This window comes from Alosa pseudoharengus, unplaced genomic scaffold (genome assembly GCF_046254945.1).
Source record: "Alosa pseudoharengus isolate Yale_2024_CS ecotype anadromous, Long Island Sound unplaced genomic scaffold, YU_APseudo_1.1 YU_APseudo_1.1_scf_1, whole genome shotgun sequence".
Lineage (NCBI taxonomy): Eukaryota > Metazoa > Chordata > Actinopteri > Clupeiformes > Clupeidae > Alosa > Alosa pseudoharengus.
The window spans coordinates 2,951,661-2,963,775 of NW_027468564.1; the positions used below are offsets into that span (position 1 = coordinate 2,951,661).

At 41.5% G+C, this 12,115-nt stretch overlaps 1 protein-coding gene across 1 annotated transcript in view; it reads right to left on the minus strand.

Moving 5' to 3' along the window:
• Window positions 1–564: 564 nt before the first annotated feature.
• LOC143120476 (uncharacterized) overlaps window positions 565–12,115 on the minus strand; it is a 33,497-nt gene continuing 21,946 nt past the window's right edge. Inside the window, exon 4 of the mRNA XM_076281376.1 lies at window positions 565–3,861. Coding sequence (XP_076137491.1) covers window positions 2,360–3,861 — 1,502 coding nt within the window. The 3' untranslated portion in view covers window positions 565–2,359. The remainder of the gene's footprint in view (window positions 3,862–12,115) is intronic.

Consider the following 12,115-nt stretch of genomic DNA (forward strand, 5'->3'; position numbering starts at 1 on the left):
CCTCATACATCTGCCTTATCAATGTCTAGTTGCTGACTGCATTGATGCCTGGTCTGTTCTGTACCCCATCTCCTCATACATCTGCCTTATCAATGTCTAGTTGCTGACTGCATTGATGCCTGGTCTGTTCTGTACCCCATCTCCTCATACATCTGCCTTATCAATGTCTAGTTGCTGACTGCATTGATGCCTGCTCTGTTCTGTATCCCATCTCCTCATACATCTGACTTATCAATGTCTAGTTGCTGACTGCATTGATGCCTGGTCTGTTCTGTACCCCATCTCCTCATACATCTGCCTTATCAATGTCTAGTTGCTGACTGCATTGATGCCTGCTCTGTTCTGTACTCCATGGGGAGTTTATCTGGCTGCTCCCTCTGCCTTTAGGCTTTTCATGTTTTGCACATGGAATGGCAGGTGGCTCCACTAAATTACACATTATAATTTCAAATAATAATTAACTATCTGGACTAATTAACTAAGTGGTCCTGACTGAAATGTAAGTTAATAATAATAACAATAATAATAAAATAATAATAAGCTTTATTTGTATAGCATCTTTCATACACAGAATGCAGCTCAAAGAGCGTTTACATTTGGAACATGTAACACAATAATACAATCCCTGCAAAACAAAGTTATGAAGTGTGTTAGTGGTGACAAAGCACAAGTGACATGAAGGAATCTCACACTCTTACTGGACTTGTTGGAGCAGTGACAGGATTGGTCTTCTAATGAAATAGCAAAGCATGAATGAAGTGTGTTTATCAGGATTGGTCCTCTAATGAAATAGCAAAGCATGAATGAAGTGTGTTTATCAGGATTGGTCCTCTAATGAAATAGCAAAGCATGAATGAAGTGTGTTTATCAGGATTGGTCCTCTAATGAAATAGCAAAGCAGGAATGAAGTGTGTTTATTTCAGGTTTAGAAGGAAAGCTGCTCCAGTGGTCAGTGGCTTCTCACAGGTCATCCTTATCTACTCAGCAGAGTGATGACGACACACACGTTTACTCTTCTCACAGATCATCTTTATCTACTTTCACTCTACTCAGCCAATGAGCCGATGACCGTTATCCCGATGTAGACGGGAGGCAAGCCCTTGAGCTCAGACTATAATAAGTAGAATAGCAATAATAAACAATCATGTCAATTCAATTAATAGCCTAATGAAATAAACAATGAAAAAAAGGGAAAATAGCAATCATAAACAATAATGTACATTAAATCAATAATATAATAACAATAGCATGGCAAGACTACATTATGGAGAATATCAATAATTAACAACAGTGTCAAATTAATCAACAGCCTAATAAAAAAAAAAAGCATAAGAAGTGCTTAATGAACTAAGTGCATGTTGAACAGATATGTCTTTACACCCCTCTTAAAAGACCCAAAACTATCACAGGAATGGAGAGCACTGGACAACTCATTCCACCAACATGGAACCAGGAAGAAAGTCCTGAATTTGACCTAGTGTTTATGACTGATCGACACAACAGACACTCTTCAGAAGACCGCAGAGGGCGGTTGGGGATGTACGTCTTGATCATTGAATTAAAATAATAAGGAGCAGATCCAGTCAGTGTCCTATAGGCCAAAGTGAGAGATTTAATTTTAATTCTGGCTACTAAAGGGAGCCAATGGAGAGTAACTATGAGAGGAGATACATGTGTCCTGATTGGCTGATTGAAGACCAGGTGAGCTGCAGCATTCTGTATTAGCTGTAGCGATCTTACTACACAGGCAGGTAATCCAGCTAATAGTGTATTACAATAGTCCAGCTTGTCCAAAGCTCCAAAACTCAAAATGGGGCCATAAGTTATGGGGTTTAAAAGGTGTGGGTTTTTGAACATCCTAACATAGGATGCAGCATAGGGGCAGCCGTGCCTACTGGTTAGCTCTTCGGACTTGTAACCAGAGGGTTGGCGGTTCGAACCCCGACCAGTAGGCACAGCTGCAAGGCACTTAACCCCTCACTGCTCCCCGAGCGCCGCTGTTGTTGCAGGAAGCTCACTGCGCCAGGATTAGTGTGTGCTTCACCTCACTGTGTGTTTCACTAATTCATGGATTGGGATAAATGCAGAGACCAAATGTCCCTCACGGGATCAAAAGAGTATACTTATACTTAACATAATATTCCAGCACACCACACTTGTTTTTTGGTGTCATGAGTAATGACTTACGATTTCAATTCATTTCACATTATCAGTGTGTGGGTACTGTTTTTTGCACTGGTGGATGGGAAAGAGTTAAATTAATCAAATCTATCACAGTATTTTTCAAGTCCCTGTCATTTTAACTCTCTATTTTCAACACCCTGCCATTTTAACTCTCTATTTTCAACACCCTGCCATCTTAATCTCTATTTTCACCTTGCGCACAGTCATCGCCTTCTTTTATCTTTTTAGTGTGTAATAGCATATGGCGTTTGAGACTACGCCTTACGGAAAATGCTTTTCCACACTGGACACATTTATGAGGCTTCTCTCCAGTGTGAGTTAGCATGTGTTTCTTAAGATATGAAGGGTGCGCAAATGCTCTTCCACACTGGATGCATTTATGAGTCTTCTCTCCAGTGTGAGTTAGCATATGGATTTTAATATATGCAGGGTGCGCAAATTCTCTTCTACACTGGACACACTTATACGGCTTCTGTCCACTGTGTGTCAGCATATGGACCTTAAGTTTCGATAACCGGTGAAAACCCTTTCCACAACAGGAACATTTATAAGGTTTTTCTCCTGTGTGAATTACTATATGGGATTTAAGATATGAAATTTGTGAAAAAGCTTTTCCACATTCGGAACAATGATGAGGCTTCTCACCCGTGTGTATTAGCATATGGGTTTTAAGACTTGAAAGGCACCAGAAAGCTTTTCCACAATGGGAACATTTGTGATGCTTCTCTCCAGGTTCATGAGGACTCTTGTCAGTATGTGTATCCATGTGGCGTCTGAGATGTGCGGATGTCATGAATGCTTTTCCGCACTGGGAACATTTATGAGGCTTCTCTCCCGTATGGATTAGCATATGATTTTGAAGACTTGAGTGTTTTGTAAATGCTTTTCCGCACAGGGCACATATATGAGGCTTCTCTCCGGTATGTATTAGCATGTGGTGTTTAAGAGTTGACAGCTGTGTAAAAGCTTTCCCACATTGGACACATGTATGAGGCTTCTCTCCAGTGTGCATTGTTTGTATATGGGAATTCAGATCTGAAATTCGTTGCGATCCCTTTTCAGAAAAGGCCCATTGATTAGAATTCTCTCCACTGTGTATTAGCATGTGTCTTTTAAGAGTTGACATTTGTAGAAAAGCTCTTCCACACTTGACACATTCATGAGGCTTCTCTCCAGTGTGTATTAGCATATGTTTCTTAAGAGAATACATTCTTGTAAAAGCCTTTCCACACTGGGTACATTCATGAGGCTTCTCTCCTTTGTGCATTAGTATGTGGCTGTTAAGAGATGACAATCGGGCAAAAGCATTTCCACACTGGACACATTTATGAGGCTTCTCTCCAGTATGTGTAAGCATGTGGCATTTCAGGTATGCAAACTTCACAAATGCTTTTTCACAAAGACTACACTTATGAGGCTTCTCTCCTGAACGTATTGGGGTTTTAAGAGTGGAAATTAGTGTAGAACGCTTCCCATACAGGTCAGAGTTTCTGTTCGAGTTCTGCTTTTTTGCAACACCAGCAGTGTGTGTTTGCTGGTGTTTCTCAAGTTCTCTCAGGGCCGTGAAACTCTTCCTGCAGACTGTGCAGTGGTGCAGCCTTCTTTTGCGTTGCAGGGTGAGTTCATCATTCTGTCCATGGATCTTCTGTTGCGTTACATGTGGGTGTTCTGATACACCTAGAAGAGTTACCATAGAGACTTAGAATGACATATAGATGTTCCACATTCAGCAATTACAGTGGGTCCCAGTTAAAAATTGACACTTCATTCACGATCATGGTGAATGGTGAAATGTAAGTACAACTGCAGCCGCTTGGGGGCAGCATAGTCCGCTGTGGCGTTCCACGGTCGAACCAGACAGCAAGGGCTGTGATTGGCCGAGCAAGGGCTGTGATTGGCCGAGTTTTCAGTGCGTTTCTCTGTGTTTTTTGCAGCCCCTGCAACATGCTAGTCCACTGTAGCCTAAGCTTTGTACATAATGTTAAACATAGTTTTGGATTCAGTGGCAAGATTTCTTGATTGTACAGTGTCTGTCTCTCAGTAATGTTTTAAAATGAGAGCTTCGTCAGCTGGCAGTAGGCTACTTTGTCGGTAGTCATGAGAAGTTCGCTTGCTAACAGAACATAAATATGCTGCCCAGAAACCTTGTGAATAGTTCTGTTTTTTTTTACTACACTAACGAGGTTGAAATATAGACTTTGCCTACAGCATCTCCTTAACAGTAATGTTAACAAAATGACAGCATTCATATGACAAAGAAAAACGAATTCGAGACTGTGCCTCAATAGGCCTCACTCAATAGGCCTACTTGAAGCAGATAGCGTTGTCTGACGGTCGAGTGGGTTAATGCACGTATTTCCAGAACAGGTCTGCAACTTTCAGGCAGTTCTGAGTTCGAATCTAGGCAGGAGCAGAGCCATATAAAGGGCTAGGCCTATTGTTATAATTTTTTGCAAGATGTTGCTCCTGGCAATAGCCTACTTGTTTATAAGACGTTTGGTGATTAATTGATAGCTGTTTTTGGGACACGTTAAACGTTCTTTATAATGAGCGCATCCGGGGAGTAAAACGACTGTTACGCGCTGTTACAACTGTAGGCTACAATGATTGCAATACAAAAATATGCGCGTGTTAGTTTAGTTAGTTTTGTGATGTTTTGCACTTTTGCCTCATGTGTTTTCAGGTTTGAGGGCTTTTTTGGCAAGATTGACCTTGGTTAGACTCTGCAGATGTTATTTCTCCGTATGGAAAATAAAGTCAATTTTCGACACACGTCTGTTATTAGTTCAATAACAAGTGTTGCTTGTTAAAACATGTGACTAGTGAAACTCAAATGATTTTAGAAATATTTAGCCAAAGCCAAAAAGTGTTAGAGAAGGAGAGACGCCGGTGCAGCTCAGATGTCTTCTTAATTTTCTTTATTCTTCAGTAAAAGGTGCAGAACATTATTAAACTTTGACTAACGTTTCGATGTTCGTTAGTCAAAAACATCGACACATCGAAACGTTAGTCAAAGTTTAATAATGTTCTGCACCTTTTACTAAAGAATAGGGTCTAAAGAAAATTAAGAAGACATCTGAGCTGCACCGGCGTCTCTCCTTCTCTCTAAAATATCTGTCCTGGCCTGGTTGCAACGGATTGTGGCCAAACGACAGAAGCTCGGAGAACCCTCCTTTGTCTACCAAAAAGTGTTACTTTGTGCACCGCGCTCCCCACTGCTTGTGAAAGAAGGGGGGTGGGGGAGGGGGGCTTAACGTGAAAAAGCTTAATGTCCCAAAACGGCAACAAGTCATAATGGTAGGCTACAGGAAGTGGGGGGAGGGTATGGGATGACCAGAGCCGTCTTCGCTGTGCTATTCAGAAAGCATCTTCTATTGTCTTTCCAGGCGCACACAGCTCGTTATAGCCTATCGGGTGCCTTAACAGATAGACTTTGCTCTTGGGTTTGGCCTCACAGCGAACTCAACCCTCTTGTTGCTTGCAGTTCGTTCAATAAAGCGATGCAGATTACATTATTTATTTCTGATTAACTGCGTCTTCAACATCTGCTTGTTAGGCTGGGCTACTGTCCTGTACAGGTAAATGTTCAACAATTGCTGGTGTAGGCCTACAGGCTATAATCAATTAGGGACTGTTCATTATTTATTTAAGGGGCTACTGGAGGAGTTTTGGGAGCGTTAGTCAAAAAAGACGTGACCCTCCCTCGCCAGCAAGAAATTTTTCTATGACCCTCCAAAGTGATTGAGAAAAAACGCATGACCCTCCCCAGTCCCAACAATTTATTGATGCCTTAAGCTACTGGGTCAATTTGGGAGCTTGCATGCTACGACTCCTTCCTTGAAATGCCTTGAAAAGGCTGTCGTTTGCACAATTTCACAAATAATCACCGGGACCGAAACAAACCTGTCAACTTTTCCCGGGTTTATCGCATATTTTAACTTTTTCCTCACTGTCTTAGGAGGAGCTGCAGGGCCGTCGCAAGGGGGTGCGAGACCCTGTGCGAACTTGACAGATGCATGAACTTACGTGCATGAAATCATGTGATAGCTTACTTTACATATAGCCAAGGCTACCGTCGGTGCATTTTAATAGTAGCCTAGTCTAATAAGCTACACCAGCTTGCCTTTAAGAGGGGAAATTCAATTGTATAGGCCTAGCCTATAACATTAGCTGAGTCACATATTTGGCCATATGGTGTTTATAGGCTACATCACGAAACCAAATAGTATAACAAAGGCGAACACTTTAACATGGGGAATTAATTGGGCATGAATCATTGTGCTGAACGGTATTTGTCAATGAGCAGAAACACACACAACATTCAAACTATTGATAAGATGTACTGGTCTGTATCTATAGGCTAACATTGGACAAATAAATGACACTGACTCGCCATATCCTGACTCAGGAAAAAAACATTTTCTTGCTTTGCCGCAAACTCAGCAATGAAATCATAGGCCAGTTTGCAGGTAGCCTAGCCTAACGTCTTTTTCATAGAAGGGAGAGCCCAGTCTCTCCTGTGACATGGAGGTGCGCAAATAGTTTTTAATAGCCTGTTCAACTTCGAAAAGCTTCGTTCACCCGATGCCAGTAACTGATCGCAATTTCAAAGTTCGGAAAGCTTCATCTTTTTAAGTTTTAAGTGCAGTGGCCCCTATCTGCCCCCTTTGGAATTATATCTCGAGCCTATTATAAGGTCCAGTGCGTTATGTCCTGGGATTCGGACGTGCTCAAAAAGAAAAGAGGAGGTTATGAGGAGCAATATGAGAGAGAAATTTGATGATCATTGATCGTTGTTTTGGGACGTTAAGCCTTTTCCATAGGCGTCAGTGAAGGAGATTGAAGAATGACCATTTTTTTATACGAAAATATTTCTTAACTACAAAAACTCAGTGTCTAAAAACTCAGGGCCAGATATACGTACATTTGCGAACGTAGCGTTATCAGCGTCATGGACAAACCGCAGATTGCGAACGCTGTCAGACCCAAGTTTCCGTCGTATTTATCAATCGTTCAATCCATGGTGTAAACTGCGCCTTTCTCTGCCTTTCTCCGCCCATAAACGCAATTTACGAACGTCCACAACTGAATGGCAGAGCCTACATACAAGCACAGTTGAATGAAGTTAACTGATGACAACATTAAAAAGAATCAAACGTTTAGCGATCATGAAATAATACCATACAAACTACTTGTGCACGTAGGCTATGGAAGATTGGTCAAATCTAGCAAGTAGGAAAGTTTAAGTGAGTGACGTGAAAGTGAAAGTAAGACATTCGAAAGGCCAACGAAAGTTAAGGTTGCTTTTGATAGTACAAAGACTTACAAAACTGGTGCTCCAAATAGCGATTCTGTTGTCTTTGAAAGGTTCTCTTATTGACGCATTGAACTGCAATTTGGATTAACACCTGCTTTGACAAGGCGGAAGTATTTAGGCGCAGAATAGATGTGCGCTTTCACGAGCAGTCTTTGTACATACTGCGGAATACATAATTAGGCGCTCTTTACTCTTCCCCTCCATCTGGCGATAGTCAGGTTAGCCTGTTTGTACATACCTCGCAATGATTTTACATGCACGTTGCGAAACATATACGCCTGAAGTGGGCGCACATGCGTTAGTACATCTGGCCCTCAGTGTCATTCAGACTCAACCCTCTTGTTGCTTTGATATCTTTTTCGTTGTCGTTTGAACGTCGGCAAGCAGGCGTGTTGCGGTTGCAATTTAAGTGAAATTTCTACAGTAGGCCTACAACATGCTGTTAGGCTGGGCTACTGTCAATGTACTTGTACAGGTAAAAGTCCAACAATTGCTGGTGTACAGGTTATATAATCAATTAGCTAAATCATTTGTCCAGCTGTTTAAACATTTTTTCGTGCTACATTCAAACGCAAAAGGTGCTTTGATATATTTTTCGTTTGTAACGTCGGCAAGCAGGCATGCTTTGGTTGCAATGAATGAGGATAATTGCTTTTTTTTGCATTATTTTGAATATGACTCGCTTCAGTCTCAACAGCACGTAGGCCTACGTTTTCCACACGCTAAGTTCTAACACACATATGCCCTCTCGCTTTCTCTCTCTCCATCCCTGCACACGGTGCTTTCTTAAAGGAGCTGCACCATTTTACAACAATTGCATCAACATTTTCATATTAGAATGTTTTGTCAAGTGTAAGCTTAAACTACCGTGATCAATTTAAGTTCCCGTGCCCCCGCTGCGTCATGGAAGCAGTAAGTCAGTCGCATCAAAAATAGTAGTGGCACCCAAGTGACACCTTGTGGTTGTTTGTGTCAACTGCAGTTTGTGCCATTTCTGCTGAGAAAATGGGGTGCGTGATTCATGAAGGAACCCGTCCAAACTTAACGGGGACCCACTGTAAGTATTATCTGATGAGGAAACATTCAACTTCAAATAGAATTCAAACGCATGAGTAGCATAGTGTACCAGTCAGTAGTTAGCTGAAGTGGGTATACTGAGATGTAGTCTACTTAGCTGTAGTGAGTATACTGTGATAAACCCCAAATGTTAATCCCCATCATTGCCTATTTTATATGGGTATACTAAGATGGTGATGCTTTTTAAGTGGGTATACTGCGTAGTCCTGCATATCACATAGACCACACCACTTAATTCCAAGTCTCTATGGTAACCATTTCAGGTGTTACACCACTGGTACCAGTACAACAAAAGCATCCATTTATTCAAACTCATTCAAACTCGTTCAAACTACCGGTATGTGTGAACTTCATAAGTTCTCGTAGGGAAACAGGACTGCAATACAAAAACAAACTCACTAAAATCACACATATTGCCTCCACATAATTGACACAGCCATCACACACCTAGCACATACAATAGCAGCTGAAATAAATTCTTCACACTACTTCCATCCGGCCACAGATACAGAGCACTGAACTGGACTAAAGCCTTAAGACTTTTCTAATACCACTTCAAATGAACACCAATTTCTTTTCTACAGACCAAAGTGAACGGACCATAACCAGGGTAGCCTACTTGGGGGCACTGTATGCATGTTTGAGCATGATTGATCGGACTGGCCGATATTATGCATTTTCCAAACTATCAACATACATTTGTGTTAATTCCAATATTTCTACCAAAAAATGTCAAATTGCAATGAATTTTCTTCTCTGCTCTGACTGTTACAATAAGCCGAAAAAATATATAATTATGAGTGTCAAATAAAATGTATAATAGCAGGCTATTTAAAAACAACAAGAATAACACAAAAACAATTCTGTCTAAAACCAGTCCACACTAGCACTGTGTCCATATCTTAATTAATCAAATTATTAACTAGACTATTTTGCACCGTCTCTCTCAGGAAAAGGTGTTTACATTGTCGTACCTGCCCAGGGTCTACAGGTTGAAATTAGCAATTGTTGCTATAACCTGGCCAAGACATATTCTCTTGTATTACAAGATTAATGTTGATTTGTGCATTGTCCCTGTTAAAAAAAAAGATCCCTTGTGACCCTACTGTAGAGACCTGTTTGAAATTGGTGTGGCTCCTTTGGGGCAGCTGTAGCCTACTGGTTAGCGCTTCAGACTTGTTACCGGTGGGTTGCCGGTTTGAACCCCGACCGGTTGGCACGGCTGAAGTGCCTTTGAGCAAGGCCCCTAACCCCTCACTGCTCCCCGAGTGCCGCTGTTGTTGCAGGCAGCTCACTAGGCCGGGATTAGTGTGTGCTTCACTTCACTGTGTGCTGAGTGTGTTTCACTAATTCACGGATTGGGATAAATGCAGAGACCAAATTTCCCTCACGGGATCAAAAGAGTATACTTATACTTTAAGAACATAGAGCGGTAATGACCGGTATAATATATAGTTCAAAGATTTAAGACCAGTCGCATAGCGTTACAAAAATCATTTACTTAGTGGGAGATAAATAAATCAGCATTGACTAAACAAAGTTGAGCTAACCACATCTACTCAAGCAAGCAGTAAAGCTAATAACCAGATATACACCAATTTTGCATGAAAATATATTTGTATTGATGTATTTTGGCAAGTACTGCCACAACAAAACTCCCAGATATTCCATGACTTTGCCCCCAAAAGATAAAATTCCCTGACTTCTGGAACTGATGTCTGGAACAGACTTAACAAATTTCCATGATATTCCAGAAATTCCATGACCTGTGGGAACCCTGAAAACACTATCCAAATTAGATGCATCTACTGAAACAGAAACTCCAGAGTTTGTTTTGTATGCTAGGCTGCTTATCAACCAACTAGCGCAAAGCACTAGTTACACTAACATACCAGCAACGCACAACATCAGGCTACACTCAACTAAGTATACTGTATGCCACATGCATAGTTCGGATGAGTTAGCCTATAGCTTAAACAGAAAACCAAACGTGCGAGAGTATTAGCTGCATAGATTCAACACAGATGAATGAATTTAGCTAGTTGTATGCTTTTCCAGTGCATGACTGAAATAAGCGTCGCAAGTAGGCTTCATGAAAGCGTAGCAGCAGTTTCTTAAGAGCAGCAGCTAAGCTACTATGTAGCTTAGTAGACTGGGCAAACCCAGCCTGATCTGCCAGCGATTTCTTTTTCGCCCTGCAACTCAGGCTGGAAACCTGTGCATCTTTCTCTACTGCTTCCGTTACAATTGCGCTGGGACCAAATCACAAACTGGCTTATCCACTTGGTGCGCTATTGGCAGGTTTAAAACGATGACGATAGCGTAGCGACGGCTCTCACGACCGTCTATCCAATTAATTCCCTTTAACCTCTCGGCGTCTTTTTTAGGTTAGCAAACAAATCAATCAAGTGTGTGTAAATACCATTTACTTTCATGTTTTTTTGCACAACCTGCACAAATCGCTCAATGCCATTGGTGCTTCCGCAGACCGCTGATGAATGGAACGTCACCAATACACAAATCCGGCGAAACACGGAAGTAAAGCAGCGCCGCCATTACTGCGTTGCCTTGCTGCTAAGGAAGTAGCAAAATAATGTGTTGGTCCCGTAGGAGGCTGTAGCAGACGTTAGCTGTAGATGCGAAATCTTCTTTTTCTTAATTTTTATTTAGTACGTATGCTGTTCAGTGATGCCGGGAAAAGCGTGTTGTGTGGTCGGCTGTTTTAACAACAGTAGGAATATACAGACCTAGAATTAAACCGTTTGTGAAATTCACAAACCTTTGTTGCACATTGAGTGCCCATGTTTACAGGCTTACGGATTACACAGAGTTCCTTGTCCAGTGGAGGACCAAGATGTGCGTTAAAAGTGGATGAAATACATACGATTAATAAAATAATCCTGAATACCTGTAAGAACATGTATTTTACTGCTACAAGTGGTCGTGGCTAATAGTTATTTGCAACTTCTGAAGCTTGTGAACATATTAGCAACACAGCTACTAATGATAGCATTCGGTTTATTGTTGTCATTAATTAATACACGTCTTAATACATTATGTTTTCAATAAATTACCTTAATCGGTAAGTTTTGGCCACTGCCTGACATCATCTACCCAATGTTCCCTTTCACCTGACATTTTTTCATGAGCAGGATCTCCTATTTGATATTCTCTGACAGGATGCTTTCATTGAAAAGCCATTAGCAAGTGTCACACCGTCACACTCCGCAGGCACGCATTAATGGCGGCAGGCAAGATGGCAGCGCCCATAAAGTTCGCGGCGGATTGGTGTATAGACCTCTCCAGAATATATCCCGCCTCCTAACTTCCGTATCCAACCAACTTCCGGGCGTGGATTGTCTATGGGAAATAACATGGCGTTTTGAAAGATCGTACCTGTCAAACTCTGTAGGTGACAAAGTAGAAAAAGCTGCTGGGCAGATTGGCCTACACACTTCTGCCATCTAGTTTCCACTGGATTTCTTGATTTTCGGTGCCGTTTGAGTAGTATAGTCTACTAGTACTACTACTTATAGT